Source organism: Teleopsis dalmanni, chromosome X (assembly GCF_002237135.1).
Source record: "Teleopsis dalmanni isolate 2A chromosome X, ASM223713v2, whole genome shotgun sequence".
Taxonomy (NCBI): Eukaryota; Metazoa; Arthropoda; class Insecta; order Diptera; family Diopsidae; genus Teleopsis; species Teleopsis dalmanni.
This window is the reverse complement of record NC_051848.1, coordinates 12,268,408-12,287,234: the sequence shown is the minus strand read 5'-3', so window position 1 is coordinate 12,287,234 and position 18,827 is coordinate 12,268,408. Positions and strand designations below refer to the sequence as shown.

Here is an 18,827-nt window from a genome sequence, read left to right as displayed (position 1 = left end):
TATAAATCTATAAACTTCACTGTGCACACAGCTACCATTTTAAAGGATGGTAGCTGTGTCAGGTCAATTAGAAAAGGGCTCCAAAGGTTTTGAGACAATTGTCTGCCCAATAATGGGTATTGATACATGAGGTGGAACTCCGACAAAAGTAGTCAAAGAATAAACCAGATTACTTTTGTAATCGTAGGTCACGTGATTCTTCCTTTAAAGAAGTGGGAATCCTCTATAGCGTTTTTCATTAGCGGGTATAGAATGACACCTTTCTAGCTAGAGCATTTTCCTCCACCTGCATGACATGAGCTAGCCAGTGAAACCGATAAATTTTTATGCGCTTAACAATGTCAACGTCGAGGCACAGCTCATAGAGCTCATCGTTTCATTTAATTCGATACTCATTGCAAACGCATAATGGACAACAGATCTTTCGGAAATCTCTCAAGTGCTCTTAACGCCTCCTCACTCTTGATAATTGTCTAAGCTTTTGCACCACACAGTAGGACAGGAATAATAAGATACTTTTAGAGAGTAATTTTTGTTTGTCGCTTTGTTTCTAACACACATATTTTTCACACTAACACAACCAAACACAATTTGATATTTCGACCTGCAAAAATCTTAGTTTCTCAAATTGTCTTTAATGACATCTTTAATGACTCCAAAACTGTCCGCTTCACTAGATACTTACACAAACAATAACACAGACTGAACATTTGGAAGAGAAAATCTAACATTAACATAACAAAGATTCAGCTACGAACGCCTATTTTTTCATGGATACATCTATCCAGTCTTGAAGACACGACGCAAAATGTAATTGAAGATATTTAATATATTTGTTTGAAAATGTCTTCAGAAACTGAAATTCATTTCAATCGATCGGTTTTGAGGTATGTCTCTATTTCTTCAAAGACGGATCGTTCCGTTATTTAGTCTCAAGCAAAAATTAGTTTATAAAAAATGGTCCTTAAAATGAAATCTGATTTGACTAGATATTACAATTCAATTGTAGAATCGAAATGTTTGTGGTATATTAGTTTTATTTTTAATTATTACTAAATTTTAAATAAATTTGAAATTTTAGATTTGTATTGAATAAATTTCATTAATTCATTTATTTTTAAATTTATTTATAATATAGTTTGAAGTTGTATTTTACATATTTATATATTAACGAACATTTGAAAATGATTCAACTTTTTAAAAATTAATGCTGGCATAATTATTATTGTTTTTCCTTTTATAAATAAACATATGAATAGAACTATTATTTAAAAACAAAAAATAAAATAAGACATATAGCAACAATGGTATAATAATAACATCAAACAATCAACAATATAATTTCTACTAATTGCAATAAATTGAAATAAGTTTTGTTAAAATAAGAAAAAACGGTCTTTTTGGAATGATCCAATTTAGTTAAAGTTAAAGTTAAAGACAAGATACAGAATAGAGAATACTGTGTCATTTTTGTTTTCAAAATTGATTTAATTTGAAAGATTTTATATATTTATAACTAAATGAACTTCGATTTTCAAAGTATATAGGCTTTTGTATAGCAGCAAATTTAGTGTGCACAATAGTAATGCCGTCCGGATTTAGTTGTAACTGTTCCAGATATAAGCATATTTAAGCCTTGCCGCTAATTGGCGCTGCTCCTTGTTTGGTCTGAGTTTCACTATCTTTCTCCAATTGTTTGCCAAGATATTCCCTAAAAAAATTTTTTTAAGAAAATATCAATAAAATAACTTTTGTGGAGAAATATGTATTTCTTATTCTAAAAATTTGAGATTTGATTTGCTTGATTTTGAATCATTTGCGAATGTGACGCCTAAATCGAATTAAAAAAATTAAGAATTAAAGAATTAAATTAATTGCAATCATGTGAATGGAAAGCACAATAAATAAAATAAAAATTAAAAATCTACTATAAATAATGCTCATATAATTACCAATTGTGCACCATTAGTTTTTGTACAGCCAATAGGGCTTCGTAGCGTACATTTGGTTCATCATGTCCTAAAAGTTGCATTACAATTTGTTTGCCACCCAATTGCTCTAAGACACTATAAAGAAATTTTAGGGATAAGAACCACACATACAATAATTAGAAAAAAAATACACAAATAAACTTACTGCTTTCCTCTGGGATAGTGACGCACGTACTCGCCGATATCGAAGCATGCAACAGAAAGTATGATGGGATCTCTGGATGTTTCCAAGAGATGTACCAAAATGCGTAACAATTCATAGTTCTTTTCATTGAGACGATGTGCATTTTCACGCCAGAATTTGGCTGACTTATGAACTGGTGACCATTCCAAGCGTGCACTACGCAACTCACTTGCATATTCATCGAATGAACTCAAGTCTTGAACTGAGTTTTGTAGTTTTTCAGTTAAAAATTCAACATCAGCAGTTATATCCTCATCATCGAAACGACGTTGTTCAAAAATAGATAGTTGCTTCAAAACTTTACACTGCACCATGGCAATACAATGTTCTTTCGCTACTTGTGGATCCGTAGGTTTCTCAATTAAATTACGGAATACAGCCAAAATTATGCGGGTCACCTAAGCATATAAAATTTATTATTAAATTACTATTATTTATTTATATTGAATATAATATTTTTATTATTTAAATATTAATGTATTTAAAAAAGTTCCATACCTTTTCCTTAGCGCAGTCATTAAGTATATCAGCTAGTATCGGAATGACGCTAAATTTATTCATCTTTGTAGCCAATAGAGGATTAAATGTCAGGACCCATAAACAGAAGACCAATTGATACTGTACCTATTGTTAAAATTTATAAATATGCATATTCATTATCTGTGCTATCAGGTACTTACTTGGAAGTTAACATGAGACGACAAAATACTGATCAACGTACTGATACCATCAACAGAAACGAAGGCAAAACGATACTCATCAATACGAAGCATCATTTGGAGGCAGCGGCCGACAGATTGTATATATTCATTTGTCTATAGTATAATTGCAATATATATATTAAAACTACTGATCTATTAATGTCGTATAATGAACTATAGGTTAGTAGGTATCAGTAATACATTTTTCCTAACTTTTATAAATTATATACGAAGCATTTGTAACTTATATATTGAGAATTAACAAAAGACTGTTTTAGAAAATTATTATATTATTTACAATTTAACGGAATCTATATATGTGAAATAAATTTAATTTGACAACCAAAACCATTTATGAAAAAAATTTTAAAACCAAAACCAAAAGTAATTTTATAAGCAGACACCAAATATACCAAAAAGCTTGAAAAAATTATTATATATATACAATGGTTAACACTCCAGCATCTATATGAACTGACGTAATTGACCTAGGTCATCTTATAGTTAAAAGACCCTTCATCATGATCTTGAAAGAAAGGAGTAAATTTTTAGAATTTCATTGACAGCCAAAAACGACAATACAAATTGTCTATTTCAGAGATATTTGATTGAACCAAGAGCAGACACGACCAAACATTGTTTAAAGGAGCTATTAACAATTACTTTCCTATTAATCCTACACAATTATTTGTTTTTAAATTGCAGTTTACACAAACCGTACGTATACACTGTCAAAAATTTTCAAAAATATTTAAAAATGTTTATGTTTATGATGTTTATTTTTTAATAAGGTTGACAATACTTTTACCTTTAACATACCTTTCAAATCGTCGTCTGGGGGCATAGAGTGCATCTACAAAAAGTACTAACATTGAGTTTTTATATATATTTAATTAAACATAGACATGTAAATACATAATATATTTATATAAATGTGTAAAACATTCAAGTTTTTTATTGGGCACAAAGTATAAAATAACTTTTTATATACTTAATTTGGGTTTTTTAACACTAAGTTAAATATATTTTAAACTATGTATAAATATATCAAATATATTTATAAATCCTTTTAATAACATGTACGTACAACAAAAACATCAAAAAATTTTGAAAAATTTTTGGTGCACCAAAGAGTACACATAGATCGAAAGTAATGTACGAAATTCATCTGTACGATATTAAAAAGTTAATCCGGAGGTGTCAACCTCTGGACATCTCAACCTTAATGATAATATTGAAAAAGTTATATTCAGTTATATTAAAAAATTCCAAAAATTCTAAAAATTCTAAAAATCCTCAAACCATCAACGCAGCAAGTCAAAATTTTTCTAGATCATTTTTGTGCTCACAACTCTATGGAAATTGTAGCGATCCAATTCAATGGTTATGTTTTTAACTTTAAACGACTAAATTCCAATGTCTCTTGTTAATGGTATTGAGAAATAATAAATTATTAAATCAATAACCAAGCAAACAGGTCTGGGCTTTACTCACATCTTCAGAATTTAATCGCAACCTAGTTCGGATATTAATGATTAATTTATTTTTTAATTCAGCGGGAACCCTAACAAAACTTTAAATCATTAACCAAGAAGACTTAAGTATTCAGGACGCTGTTAGGATGTACAATAAACCCAATTTCTGCTTAAGAGGAGTATAGCTTAATTCAAATCAAATGGTTCTGAAATGATAATTAAACAAAATAATATTTGGAATTTGAGAATGAGATATTTCCAACGAATGCATTTTACTTTGGAAAACTTGATTGCCTAATCACCTCACTGTCAAGTTTTGAAATTATTATTCACTACTGACTACTTTTCTACAGTTTTATCGATCATAATGACAGTAGAACAATATGGATTAAAACAATACTAGCTCTTACGGCATAATTTTTGACAATTTGTAAAACTTGATTATATTTCTGAATGTAGAAGTGTCTCAAGTTCAAAATTTAGACAAAATTAGAGTATGAGTCGTTTATTATTAAAACATTTTTAACACATTCGTCCACAACATCAAAGGCAGATTATAAGCTATATAATAATATTAATTACAATTCAGATAATTAGTAAGATTGTTAGTTATATATTTATTAATAATTAATTTAATTTATGACTTAAATTTTAAAGAAGAAATGCCTAATATCCAGTAAAAACTTCTCCAAAATTTTCACATATAACAGTTGGGAAATAATTCTATGCAACTTATAAATTCATACTGAATTTGAAAATTTCTTATATGAACTTTAAGGAGTTTACTAATCAAACGGATGTTGGCAGCTCAAACAACTTTTAATTCAGGAAACTTAATTCTAAAATCTTATTATTTTTAAAAGAAACACTACCGGAATAGAGAGTTTGCCATCTTCGCCGACTTGTTGATCTGTCATGTCGCGATAGTGTTCGTATGCTTGGGCATGACGGTGTGCGTTATGGTTCGACGAGTTATGTGGATTAAACAAGGTCCCCAGTCCGTGTGCAATACTATGCGCATGATGATGTACTATAACGGTCTGCACACGTTTCGCCCGATTAGCCATTTCTTTGACATAGGCTGAAGCCTAGGCACCAATAACCATAAAATCACTTGTGAGTACATTTGAAATATATACTTGTAAAAAAAGAATATTTACAAATATATATCTCAAATACTCAAGTGGAGTAGATGTTCTTGAAAACGTTGTTAGTCTATTATATACATTATATGTAATGAGTAATACAATATATAGGTGACATATATTTAAATCATTTAAATTCAATTATTGAAAGGCACTGACATCATTGTCAAAAATTTTGTATTAGTGTGGGAAGTTCATACAATATTCGCTTACCGAATCGTTTATTATTAGTAGAATTGAAGTAATTTTATATCTTGAATTTTAGGTTAGTATTTTGATTTTCATAACTATTTGTTACAGTGTACAAACCCAAGCAACAGATCTCAAGAAATCGGATTCCGGCGCATGCAAGAAAAGGCAGTTAAATCTTATGGAAATAACCAGTAACTTATTAGTATTTATACTTCAAAATGCAAAAGATTGTTAGGAAGACCCTTGAACTAAAATCGAAATATATATATATAATATATAATAAACACATAAACTCGGATTTAAATGAACTGCATTGTATTTATCATTGTTAAGATAGAACGAAGATGATATCTTCAGAAAATGGATGCTCTTTCATTTACTTCTTCTTATACTACTAAATGTATTAATATATCTACAGGAATATAACGTTGTGTGTGAAGGCACTGCATTCTTAATTAGCTAAATAAATATAAAAGTAGATTAAGTACTTAGAACGTTTTACATTATTATTATATCAAAATAAATTATTGTACTTTTCATAGAAAAAGATATCTAAATTGAGACTATCGACAAGTTCAATAAAATCTCTTGAATTCAAATGCCATCTCCATCAACATTTTACATTAAGCAATCACTTACTATTAAACTACCGATTTAATTGAAAGTTTACCACTTCTAAAGCATGTTAAAAGGCAATAACCTTTTGTAACTTCCGCTGACTGGAATTGCTTTTTACTTCAATAGAATGTAAGAATATTAGTAGTTACCAAAAGATGGTTTTATCAAAATATTCTTAAGTACTACATGTTACAACACAAAAACGTCTTCTAAAATATTTGAATTTGTTGTATGTTTTGTCAGAAATATTTGAATTTTGCAATCAAACTATATAGGTTATATTTAAAAAATTGCTAGGTTAGAAAATAAATACCTTTTGGATTACATCTTTTTAGAAACAAAATTTAAAGCGCTTAAATGAGGTGACGACAGAAAGAAGAGTTCATACAATGAGTACTAATTAAACCCTTATATAGACTTTCTTTGTGCTGTTCCGAGAAGACCTCATATATGACCTCATATTTTATAAATTAATGACTCTGCTTATAAGCAATATCTTACGACTGGTAAACTTTTTTTATCAGTGCTCACTGCAAGTATCAAATTAACGATCATCCAGCTTATAAGCTGGAAGCAATAAAAACTTTTTAAATATTGGCAAAATTAAAGCAAAGTAGCTAATAAAAAGTAACTCAAATTTGCATTTTAATAAAACAAAATCTTATTATGAACAAACTGAACAAATAAACCCAAACGATGAGGCATACTTATACATTCCAAACGCTAACAAGTGTTTTGCTCGCATACCGTAATGAATATAGGCAATTTCTTTATAAATATTCTATTATTACTAATGAAACTTACATATGAATTGTTGGAAAATATGTTTTTGATAAATGCATGCTTAATTGAACTTAATAAGATCATATTTAATAACATATTTAATAATAAGATCATATTTAATAACAAAGTTAAATAATAAATAAAATTAATAAATTATGAAAGTGTCAACTGATACAGGACTTGATAAATGATATTTTACAATGAATTGTTTTGATCATACTTAAATCACAAAAAAAAATAAAAAAAATAGAACTTTTGAAATTCATTTATGTAATGCAAACTTAAATGATTAATTATATAATGCAATTATGTAAAGCAAATAAAATATGTACAAACATAAAACGCTGCAAACTTTTTTACACATACCACTATCACCCATTCTATACAATCAGTACATTTTCAACTCACGTGCATAGTCAGCTGGTCCTTAAGGAATTGTAAATAGAAGTTTAGATCGGACTTTGGCATAAGTTCGTGGCCCCAGCATGCAATTTTGGCAACAATACGTGAGGTCATATTTACTATGAAACCATCTTGACGATTCAATAGGTTAAGAAAAGGTCCCCAAACACTTTCTTTGCGTTTGGCAGCATATTCATGGAAGTAATCAACACGGTTGCGATCCTCCTGCAACAAATCGTCAACCATGACAAGAATATATTGTATTGTCGAATCCTTAGACACATGTGAAAGCAAGTTAAGGAAGGTTTTAACAGTCTGTTGAGGATTTTGCTCGAAATAAACGGCTTTTCCTTTATCCAGGGAGCTAATGCATTGGTAATCCTCCTGGGAAATCATTTGCGATTGCATATAGGAAGACCAATTAACGGTCCTGCTGCGGATATCAGCAGCTTGTTGTTGCAGCACGGAAGTAGCTGCGATCATGTCTAATATTTGGCAATGAATATGTAATGTAATAAAATTAAGTAAATTTTTGATATAAAAGAAAACAATAAAAAATTATACAAAACAAAACTATTTCTAGCTTACCAATGTTTTCATCCGGAAGATTCATTAGATCGTTTACTTCAGACATTGTAAAGGATTTTTTTTGCTTTTAAGTTAATACAGAAAATAATGAAATAATACAAACTCTTTTTCACAATTCAATTCAATCCAAGAAAACTGCAAAACAGAAAAAACTTGCTCTGTACTGCGACGAAATAAAATTCAGCTGACAGGTCTTGTGACTTTATTGATTTGCTTTGCTTTACTTCGCCGCAAACAAAGTAACGAATACTCGCGCTGAAAACAATACAAAAAATTCAGAAAAATTTTATATCTGCAAAAATAATTTATTTATTATTTTTATATAAAAACAATAATATATTCAACAAAATTTCCTTTAATTAATATTATCTACTATCTTTTATGGTCTTGCTGAAGAATAAAAACATTAATTGCCTAATTGTTAAATTCGCTGTCAATAAATTTAGTCTTTCAGAACGCAGCGAAATAAACAAGACGAAAAATTGTCATAAAAAATCAAAACACATAAGTTTGTGCATTTAGCGGCTTCACTTAAAACCAAAAAACTTTTGTTATTTCTTCAATTAATTGAATATATAATGCAAGGATATATAGATTATAATGAACTTTTAAACAAGACAAAAATGATCAACAAAGTGTCAATGGAAAAGATTGCAAAATTCGAAAAACACATGCAATTATTTCCACCACTGGCTGATAAAACAATTCGTGGCATCTTCAATGGTTTATCCGTTGAGATTTCTGGTAAAACTGGAAGAACTATACTGCAACAAAATGGCAAGTTTGGTTATAGCAAGTCTTTACGAACTAGTCGACGTAAAGTCAAAAAATACTTAATATTGGAAATTGAGGAAGCATTTTACCTTGCACACGTCTTAAAAGCTCTAGAAATTTACGATACAAAAGAACAGTTGTTAACTTTTTCAAATTTTTTATCTATTTGCTTAAAGGTGGATGAAAATTTTATTGAAAATTTTGCTGCTTATTTATATTTGAAATCAAAAGGTTGGATTGTGAAATCTGATGTCAACTATGGAGGCAAATATGGTAAGTTCAAATTAATGTGAACTAACTATTTTCTTGCATATTAATCATTATTATATAGCTATTTACAGAACAGGGCCAGAATATTTTCATGCAAGTTTCATAGTTCTAGTGACAAAATTCGATTCATCTTCAATAGCAATCTTAAAGGCCAACTACAGAGTGCAACGTATTGCAGATATAAATAACAAGGATGTCTTACATTTGGAAGTCAGCAAAACAACTAATTCTGAAATAAAATCTATAGAAGATTTTCAAGGCCTACAAATTTCAGAAGTAGTGCGTCGTAAATTTAACTTTTTAAAAGTTCTTAGCATAATCAATTCTAATAATAATAAAAGGTGATCACCGCAATTATTTAAATATACAGATTTTAATGATAATAAATTTTTATAAAAATCGAAATCATTTTGATGTTTATCAAAAACAGCAAAAAAAAAAAAATATTGCAAGAATCAGTCATTTTTTGTTATTAAAAGATTTTAATAAACTGTTAAAGAATTTTTTTATAAAAACCTAATTTTTTTTTTGAAATTACATTTTTATTTATTTTAAATTAAAGTTATTTACTATGAAAACTTCGCCAGTCAAATCGATAAGGAGTTACTACTTTATGAGGTTTCTTCAGAGCGGCGGATTTTATAACTGTTCGAAACCGCGTGAAACAAGAATAAAAAACTCCATTAACAGGCATTATTTTTAAAAAATAACTGTATTTAATTTAATAATAAAGATCATAACAACTGATTAGTTTTGTTTGCCCATAACTTCCAATTCAAGGAAAGTACTAATGCAACAATATATTAACAGCAGGCATATCAAGAAGCCACTACCTTTAAATGATTAACAATAAAAGCGGACAATATTTTAACAATATAGCATAAAACTACGATTTTTTTTATTATTTTATATAAGTTTAGATTTGGAAATTAAGTAAAAACGTTAAGCCCTTTCAAGTTTATTATAAATAAACTACAATATTAGTTATTCAAATTTGTATATGTTATTTTCAAAGTTTACCATTCCTTATAACCCTTTTTTTATCCATTCGTGAAATCTTACTTCAAAGTTTTCATATAGATTAATAAAATTGTACAGAAATATTTATAAAAATACGACAACCAAGTGTATATGTATATATATGTATATATATATATATATATATTAAGAATAGCTTAACTATAACTTTTGAATGAAAATATGTTACAAGTTTTAGGACAGACAGACAAAATTGAGAACCATAGTTATTATGCGTGTTATTTAAGATTTAATTTTTAAAGCCTAACCACAATTCTAAGCAATATTGAAACAAGTCTAAAAAAATCAGATATAGTCCTATTAGTTATTACTACTACAGATCGACTTTTTCATTACTGTTAAGACTATCAAGTAAAAATAAAACTAATGCCATCGGAGAAAAATAACAGTAGAATTAATATCAAAAAATCGTGAACGAAAGGTGTAAAAATAATCCCAGACAGGTGTTCAAGATAATTTCAGGATTAATAATCTCTTAGACCTAGGGATAGAGATCTATTATGTCTATTATACTGATGCATAAAGTACTAATTAAATATTAAATGAAATTTTCAGACAATATTTCCTTTAAAAAATGAATGGAGAAGAAAAACCTTTGAGACAAGTAACGATATTGCAATCTACACGGATGGCTTGAAAATTAACTGCAGGGTAGGAGCAGGGACCATCGCGCCATCTGAAAACATAAACAATTCTCTTAAACTACCTCATGAGAGCACGGTTTTTAAGGCTGAAATTTAAGCAATTTGAAAAACTTGTCTACAAATTTCAAGTCACATCAAGGACAGATGCAGTGATGATATTTTCATTTACAGCCCGGCAGCAATCAAAGCTTTTGAATCTTTCACAACAAAATTAAAAATAGTGAAAAAATGTAGAGAGGCAATCGACGAGCTGAACCGGTTGGCTAACATCGCCCTTATCTGGGTTCCTATACATAGAAACATCGAAGGGAACAGGAAAGATGAAAGTTTATCCCACTCTGCTGCTTCCTTAGATGTGTCCTGACAGTACTGTTTTATATTACCCTAGAGACCATTAAAAGAGTAATTAACTCCACTTTCTTTAGCTTGCCAGATGAAAGGCATTTAGGTCATATGCAACTTCCAAGTTAACATAGCCCATCTATAATAAAACGAAATCCTGGAAACTCATCAAAAGAGACCGTGTCAACACTGCAAGGCTTACTGCAGTTTTTTTTGATCATTGGTGTATAAGAAACCTGTTGCGGAAACCTGTTGGGAAGAGAAACCATTTGACACTTTTTATGTGAATGTCCAGCTTTAGCGTCCTAGATTTCTAGGAAGATAGTTATTTGACAGTTTATCAAACTGTTCATCGGTAAAGACGAAAGACCTATTAAATTATCTAAGTTTGACGGAATGAATTTAGGGTATACTTTTTTATATAAGGAGTTCTTGCGAGAAATGTGGTGGCAAAAGGTTGAAAAATCGCTAATTGAGGTACATGGAAGTTATCTGATGGCTTGCTACTGTAACCAACCAACCACCACTAGTTAAATCTTTGGTACAGAGAAGAGCTGTACTCCATTTTCAATTATTTGTATTACGTTTTATAAGTTGATTTGAAGTATAAATGAAAACTATTATTGTACATATTATAATAAATTAATTTAAAAAAACAAAATTTCTAAAATAGAGACAAATATTATTTGTATTTGTTTCCCAGTTTATAATGGTATTGCGCACAGTGGAGACATAGAACTATACCAATTAAAGGCATTGGTCAATATCCGTAGTAAAGGCATTGATCAAAATAGCAGTAACAATTAATATTATGTTTTTCTATTTATTCTGTAAGTTCAACTAAATTTTGCATTTTTATAAATTATGGAATATAGAAATATAATATATTGAAGTATACCACAAATACAAAAAAGAAATAATTTTAATTTTCAAGTATTTAATAACGAACAATAACGACTAGCAGTTTGTCTGTCTGTCCTGCTGGTACAGTATCGCAAAAAATTAGTTTTTCTTTCTTAACAATCAAGGCTTATATTATTAGTTTTGTTTGGTTTTAAGCGAAATTTTCTGATTACTGGCTTTTTGCTAATTTTTTATTACTAAACATATTTGGTAAACATATTCGATTTGCTATTTTAGGTGCTTATTTATCATAACACATTTAGTCATCTTGTTATTCTACCCATGTTCCTTGATTTATAGACCTTGATAGACTATAACAAAAAGTTATTTAGAAGCCGAAAAAACTTGTGATTCCACATGATACTGACTGCACTCCTAATCAGAATTATAGCACGTTTAACTTTTTTATCGATTTTAAATATTGTAATAAAATTGGTAAAGAAGTTCTGCAAACAAATGTGATATCGTTCAGATGATATTAATCGAATGTCAACATTCTTTCTATGCTACGCGCTAAACAAGAACAGTAGTGTTTGAGGATTTCATGTTGTGGTAACCCAAGCTATATCTCAACATAGACTTTTTTCTTCATTGTCACAGGTTTTGCGTTTTTTATTACACGACTAGCTGAATATTCTCGATTTTTATAACTTATTTAAATTTAAGAATATTAGAAGTATTGTTGATAACAATTTTTGAATAACTCTAAGAAATATGTATAAATTTTCATCAAACTCGCTTCTTTATAATTACTGAATTACATAACTTTTCATATGGTTTTTTCTTCAAATATATATTAAAATCTAACGACAGCAATTATATATTGTAAGTGATTCCTTGCAAGAGTTAATCTTTTTACACATATATTATCTTACACTCGATCACTACGAATAACGCAATTGTCGTAAATATAAAACTTTATTTACTTTAAAGTCTCAAGTATGTACAAGTTAACAATACGATAACAAGTAAGGATTGCTTATTCCAATGCAATAGCTACTGACGAACAGAACTGAAAAATAAAATATTACTGAAATCAACAAACATACAAATTAAAACAAAAATATTCGAACTTACTGCATTCATATAAAAATCATTCATAATTGATTATAAGAGCAATGCTTTAAAAGTGATCAACTCAATAAAATATTACATCCGAGCCACACGATGTTTCTTTGGTATGCCAGTGCGTCGATATTCGGAACGCTCTTGTAGATATATTTCCCTACACTCCGCTTTGAATGCTTCGTTCTGATACCAGTTGGTGAGACAGGCTTTTAGTTCGCTATTTTGTTTCCGACACGTAAACACCATAGCCAAACTGTTGTCCTTGCAACAGTTTTCGAACTCCTTTACTTCCTTACTGCAATATAGATCTCTTGCCCGGTCACGCATAATTTTTGGTATTAGAACTTCAATTTCAACTTTACGCAAATTTCTGTCATCTGGGTCACCTAATACCATCATTTTTACACAAAATTCTAATTAATTCAATGACAATACACAATGATATTTTATAATACCTAAGCCGTGTGGATTTCTTGGATTAAATGTGTTTTGCTCTTCTGTCTGTACAAATGCCATAATTATTTAAATTATTAGAGTTTCTCAGAAGAAACTTTTAAAAATATTTCTCAGAAGACAAACAGCTGTTTTCTTTTGAAAAAAATTATTAGAGTTGCCAACACAAGAGTTTTGAAACTTATTTACGAACTACTAAAAATTGATTGCTTACTTATGGCATATTAAGATTTATATCAAACCTGATGTTTTTTAACATATTTGCTATCATGAATATTTTTATAGCACAGCATATATTATTAGCATATCAATACAACAGTTATTAAATCCTTCAGTTTTATATAAAGTTATTACCATTGCCGTGATATTGCTCATTACAGGAAAACAACTTAAAAACTAATTAAAATAAATTTTAAATATTTGCAAAGATTTGTAATAAGCAAGAATCCTGATATTTTAATTCCGTTTAAACATTTCAAACACATGAATCAGTTATTTGCTTAGGAAGATCTATTGTGCTCTCTGACTGAGTCATAGATACTAGAAAAAGTACTGTGTAATGAAACAAACACACAGAGCTGACTCATCCTAGTGTTTGTGCAAACTTAAGAGGAGATATTTTGATGATAAAAATAGTTTAAAAATATTATAAGCAATTAAGAAATATTGATCATAATGTAATGTATTTACAAAAAATTATTTTTTAAACATTTTAAACGATATGCATATGGAAAAGGAATTATTGTCATATAAATTATCATTATATTAGTGTGTTTTTTTAAAGAATATTTCATTTTTAATTATAAGAATGAAGTTTTTATCTAATGCTTATTAAAAGTTATTCTTTAATAGTTTTTATACAAAACTTTTTATTTGATAATTTTAATATATACATAATTAGCAACTTATACCTAAATACCTCTGATATTTATAATTTTTATTATTCTACAAATATAAAATATTCAATGCAAAGACTTTCTACGAAAATTTTTTTCTATATCGAGGTTTTTTGTTATTACTATTATTATTATTTTATTATTACTTATTAGTAGTAATTTATTTTAGGTATTACTTTATTAGTATACTAATACTGCTATTACTACATGTAACTTCAAAAATTAATAATTTTAATATTAAAATTATATTATATAAAATTTACTAGAAATACAGGAACTTTGATAATTATAAGACTTAGTGCTTAGCCTTTGTTTTTATTTTTTTCTTATAATACGCCGAATTATATACTTTCTACATTTAGTATTAAGTACAGCAACAACTTATTATTTGCGTTACCAACATATGCGTTTTTTTTTTTAAGCTCCTCCTATTTAAATTTAGTTTTAACGGTCAAATATTCTTATTTGTTCTAGGATTCGTAGTTGGGATAGAGATGCTTAATGATTAATATGTGTTGCGGTTAACCAACAGGGTTATTGCTCTCCGTTGAGTTTCATATTGTACTTTTATTATATGAAAATATAAAATATAATTCTTCTTTTTAGTATTAAACTTATCAAGAATTTATTATTCACCTAACAAATATATAATATTAAATGAAACTTAAGTATAGTTATTAGTGAATTTAATAATATTGGTTACTGGAGATGATTTAGAATTTTTGGGGCTTCTTTTCGTACCAATCTGACTGAGCTGTTATCCTATAAAGTAAACAACGTGGCCAAGTTTATAGTCTAGTCAGATTGGTTCACTGTCACTAGTCTGCACTTGTCTAGTTTAGTCTGAGAATGAAAAACACTAATCCGTGGTATCACAATGGGCCCGTATTTTAACTCAAGAGTGCTTTGAGCACACTCGACTCCAACTAAATAATTGTTATACCTATGCTATATAAATGCCATGAATGCCTTTCACAAGTGTAAATGTTTTAATATACAATTTATTAAAGTAGTCAATAAAAATTGTCATACAAATATTAAAAAAAATTTTCTACAATGTCAAAATTTTGTGGTATATTTTTTTCGGGGACTTTACGTTCATTTTTCTTGTGAAATGAATGCAAGTAATAGGATTTATGTCAAAAAACAAGAGCTTATATTATAAATATTTTTTTTAGTTAAATTTCAATGTAAAATAAAGATACAAGGATTTAAGTTCTCTTTATAATTAGAGCATTTCCGCAATCTGAATTAATTACTTTAATTATAAGGTTGTAAAGTTTCTACATATATTTCTATAAAGTTTACGTATTACAGATGCGTTTAATGTTTAAAAGCTTATTTTAAAGTTTATTATTATTATTTGTTATATATTTGTCTCCAATATTTTGCGGTGTATTTGATTTTTTAAATACCTTCAATTCTTAATTTACATTGAAATCAACAAAAAATATAGTGAATGACGTTTTATTTGATCGCCCGCGTCACAGGGAACTGTTGCAAGGGTGACACGTATATAGGAAATAATTATATATCAGATACCTTATTTAAATACTTGATAAGCTACGTCACTATTGAATGAGAATATGTCTACTTTGGTATATGCACTGGGTAATCATTATCAAATATCAACCTAATAACTTCTGCGTGCAAGTCGCTTTCGATCAAACTATACATTTTATGAGAAAAATAAGTTTATATAATATACAAAAATTTTATGTGTCACTTTAACTTTGAGAATGGGAGTATTTAACCCATTTACTATAAATAAAAAAAAACTTAACTTAAAAGTTACAATCAATTTAAATTATTTTTGAGGTAACCTTAAATTTCCCCGTTGCTTATGGTGGTCGGATCCATGCACATCTTTAAAAATGTAACAGAATATTTAAATGTTAACTGCAGATCAATAACAGCGGTAACTTACGCTTAAACAGTTTTACAGCATGTACTTAACCTTAAGCCATGGAGAATAAAAATTAATAATTTTATTTTATAATAATTTTATATTATATTAAAAAACAAAACAATTTATAAACAAAGCTCATAATTAAAAATTTGTAGACTTATTCTCAGATGTCGAAAGGCATTTCCCCTCTCAGACTATCATTTTGTTTGTATCAAATGGTGTCTAGTTACTTGAGCAGATTAGACAACACCAACGCTTTTAATTACAACTAAAATATTTGAAACAGAATATCACTTAAAATACTTGCAATTCAAAAATCTGAATGATAGCACATAACGTTTTCCAAGAACAAGATGACTCCGCATGAGTGGTGGATATCTGTTGTTGTTACGTTTAATGTAAATACGTGTTTCTGTAGTCTGTGTACAAATTTTCGCAGCTACTAATGCTGCTTCGATATGACGCAACTAATGACTCACCCTATTATTAGTTAAATATTACGGACTCTACTAATAAAAAATACACGAGTAATCACTATAAAACTAATTTCTCCCGACGTCATTCATGAGCAAATAGTTGGAATTTACGTTAAATACCAACAACTGTGAGTAAAAGTGCTGATCTATCCAACATTCATTCATAGTAAAGACTATCTAAAGAGAGTCGTAATTTCATATCAGTAGGAATTATTATTTCTCTTACAAAAGATAATATCGTGAAAATATTTTCAACACAACATGTGCTTACTCTGCAAAATGAGCTTAATGCACCCTACGTTCAGCCAGACGAATTCTGAACTTTAATATTGTATCTTCGATTTTGTTTAATGGTTAGTGCACAAATACTAGTGTACAATATTTTATTTTACAATCCATTGGGGTGTAATAAAATAAATATTGCATATGAAAATTTCAATAAAATGTAATATAATATAAGAATAAATGTATTACATTTTATTTAAGTTCATAAGTAAAAAATAAATAAAATATTTGACCATATCACTTTAATATAATATGAGAATAACACTGCAAACAGTCCACAAAGTATTTGTTAAAGAAATTTGTTTTAATATATACTTAATAAGCGTTTTTTATGAATATTTTCAGTATAAAATATCTGACCTTAATTCAGGTTAGATTCAATTTTATTTTATAAATTATAAATATAATAATTAAATTATAAGAAAAAGTTAATTGTATATTTTATATACATTTATAAGACTTCAAACCTGAATTGAATCGGAAAAATCAATATTTTTGCCAGAGCGAAAACTAGAATTGTGCAGAAAAAAAATTCGGAATTTATAGTATAAAAGTGAGTTTATTTCTTTAATACAATATCACTAAATTTTAATACACTTATTCCAACAATCCTCCTATTAATGAATTCCATCACTGTAGTAGTTTTCCAGACCGTTTGCAAAATAGTACCTACTAAGGAATACTACACGCTTTCGGTGAAACGTGTTCAATACCTGTACGATCAATATTAAACAAATCACTGCCTTATACATTTTCATTTCAGTATGAATTTTTATTACTTTCAAATCTTTTTTCTAATGAATTTATACGCGATAATTCATTTTTGTTAAAATTTAACTTTTTAATTCAAATTTTTAAATTAGCAAAAAATAAAATAATATGTCAATATCAAATGACTGATTAATGCAGAATAAACTGGCAGGTTTAAAAAAATTTATGCAGTGTTTTTAAAAACAATTAAATATTCAAATAGTTTTTAAGTTATAGTTTTACTTTTAACTTGAACTTTTTATACATTACGTACTTAAATAAAAAATAATAATTTATAGACATATGTCTTAACAAATTCTTGAATAAAAGTTAAATAAAATAGAAATATGTAGTGTCCTGAATATAACAATATACTAGTTTTCTTAAATACTACTGCAAATCCTAAATCATTTTTCTTCTTGTATTTTGTAATAAAGAGTTTTTAATGAGAAAAAGAAAATATATTTATATATTAAATATATTATTATGTACCATGAATAAAAAAATAATACAAAATATTAATAAATTTGTTTGTGAATAATAATTAAAATTATAAATAAATTAAAATAATTAAGTGGGTGTGTACAATATTAATTGGTAAGGCTGGTAATAGGCTGGTAAGATTATAACGCTTAAGAAGTGTCGTCGTTGACCGGACAAAATTTTTATGAATGGCGAGCGATACTATTTCTCTTAACACTGGTGCTGTGTAGTACTGGGGAAATTTTTCGCTCTCTTCCAATGAGGTATCTTCTGTGCTTTGATTTTTAATTTTGCGATTGGATTTGCAATTCATTCATTAAAAAAGCGCGGTCGTCGGTGCAAATACTTGGCAGCGAATTTGAATTACAAAACTCGGAATAATCTTATTATCAAGTCTATCCGATTAGATATTAATGCAAAGTAAAACAATAAAAAAATATTTAATAATTAATTTGTA

The 18,827-nt window shown here is 28.1% G+C and overlaps 3 protein-coding genes across 5 annotated transcripts; 1 reads left to right on the top strand and 2 right to left on the bottom strand.

Moving 5' to 3' along the window:
- Positions 1-1,363: 1,363 nt before the first annotated feature.
- LOC119687254 (V-type proton ATPase subunit H) lies at positions 1,364-8,266 on the bottom strand. 3 transcript variants are annotated; one of them, XM_038101514.1, is made up of 8 exons: positions 8,080-8,266; positions 7,498-7,976; positions 5,224-5,439; positions 2,856-2,990; positions 2,674-2,799; positions 2,137-2,573; positions 1,953-2,066; positions 1,364-1,711 (listed from the first exon to the last, which is right to left on the bottom strand). In XM_038101514.1, the coding sequence occupies exons 1-8, from the start codon at positions 8,123-8,125 to the stop codon at positions 1,630-1,632; spliced, it is 1,635 nt and encodes a 544-aa protein (XP_037957442.1). In that variant the 5' UTR covers positions 8,126-8,266; the 3' UTR covers positions 1,364-1,629. The 3 variants fall into 3 exon arrangements, with proteins under 3 accessions (XP_037957442.1, XP_037957443.1, XP_037957444.1); XM_038101515.1 differs by lacking the exon at positions 5,224-5,439 and adding an exon at positions 3,685-3,729 and having other exon boundaries at positions 1,367-1,711; positions 8,080-8,264; XM_038101516.1 differs by lacking the exon at positions 5,224-5,439 and having other exon boundaries at positions 1,369-1,711; positions 8,080-8,262.
- A 206-nt stretch (positions 8,267-8,472) lies between these two features.
- LOC119687253 (tRNA-splicing endonuclease subunit Sen2) lies at positions 8,473-9,959 on the top strand. The gene is made up of 2 exons (XM_038101513.1): positions 8,473-9,126; positions 9,185-9,959. The coding sequence occupies exons 1-2, from the start codon at positions 8,658-8,660 to the stop codon at positions 9,466-9,468; spliced, it is 753 nt and encodes a 250-aa protein (XP_037957441.1). The 5' UTR covers positions 8,473-8,657; the 3' UTR covers positions 9,469-9,959.
- A 2,996-nt stretch (positions 9,960-12,955) lies between these two features.
- Positions 12,956-13,705, bottom strand: LOC119689283 (COX assembly mitochondrial protein homolog). Its single transcript, XM_038104076.1, has 3 exons — positions 13,574-13,705; positions 13,128-13,504; positions 12,956-13,062 (listed from the first exon to the last, which is right to left on the bottom strand). The coding sequence occupies exons 1-2, from the start codon at positions 13,632-13,634 to the stop codon at positions 13,200-13,202; spliced, it is 366 nt and encodes a 121-aa protein (XP_037960004.1). The 5' UTR covers positions 13,635-13,705; the 3' UTR covers positions 12,956-13,062; positions 13,128-13,199.
- Between the last annotated feature and the right edge of the window lie 5,122 nt (positions 13,706-18,827).

What these genes read in the sequence shown, in the direction of transcription:
- LOC119687254 (XM_038101514.1), bottom strand. Translation starts at nt 8,125, where the DNA reads ATGTCTGAAGTAAACGATCTAATGAATCTTCCGGATGAAAACATTG. An exon ending in TCTTCCGGATGAAAACATTG is followed by an intron (nt 7,977 to 8,079) that starts GTAAGCTAGAAA and finishes GCCAAATATTAG; the next exon opens with ACATGATCGCAGCTACTTCC. An exon ending in CGTCTCATGTTAACTTCCAA is followed by an intron (nt 2,800 to 2,855) that starts GTAAGTACCTGA and finishes TTTTAACAATAG; the next exon opens with GTACAGTATCAATTGGTCTT.
- LOC119687253 (XM_038101513.1), top strand. Translation starts at nt 8,658, where the DNA reads ATGCAAGGATATATAGATTATAATGAACTTTTAAACAAGACAAAAATG. An exon ending in CAACTATGGAGGCAAATATG is followed by an intron (nt 9,127 to 9,184) that starts GTAAGTTCAAAT and finishes ATTATTATATAG; the next exon opens with CTATTTACAGAACAGGGCCA.
- LOC119689283 (XM_038104076.1), bottom strand. Translation starts at nt 13,634, where the DNA reads ATGGCATTTGTACAGACAGAAGAGCAAAACACATTTAATCCAAGAAAT. An exon ending in AAGAAATCCACACGGCTTAG is followed by an intron (nt 13,505 to 13,573) that starts GTATTATAAAAT and finishes TGATGGTATTAG; the next exon opens with GTGACCCAGATGACAGAAAT.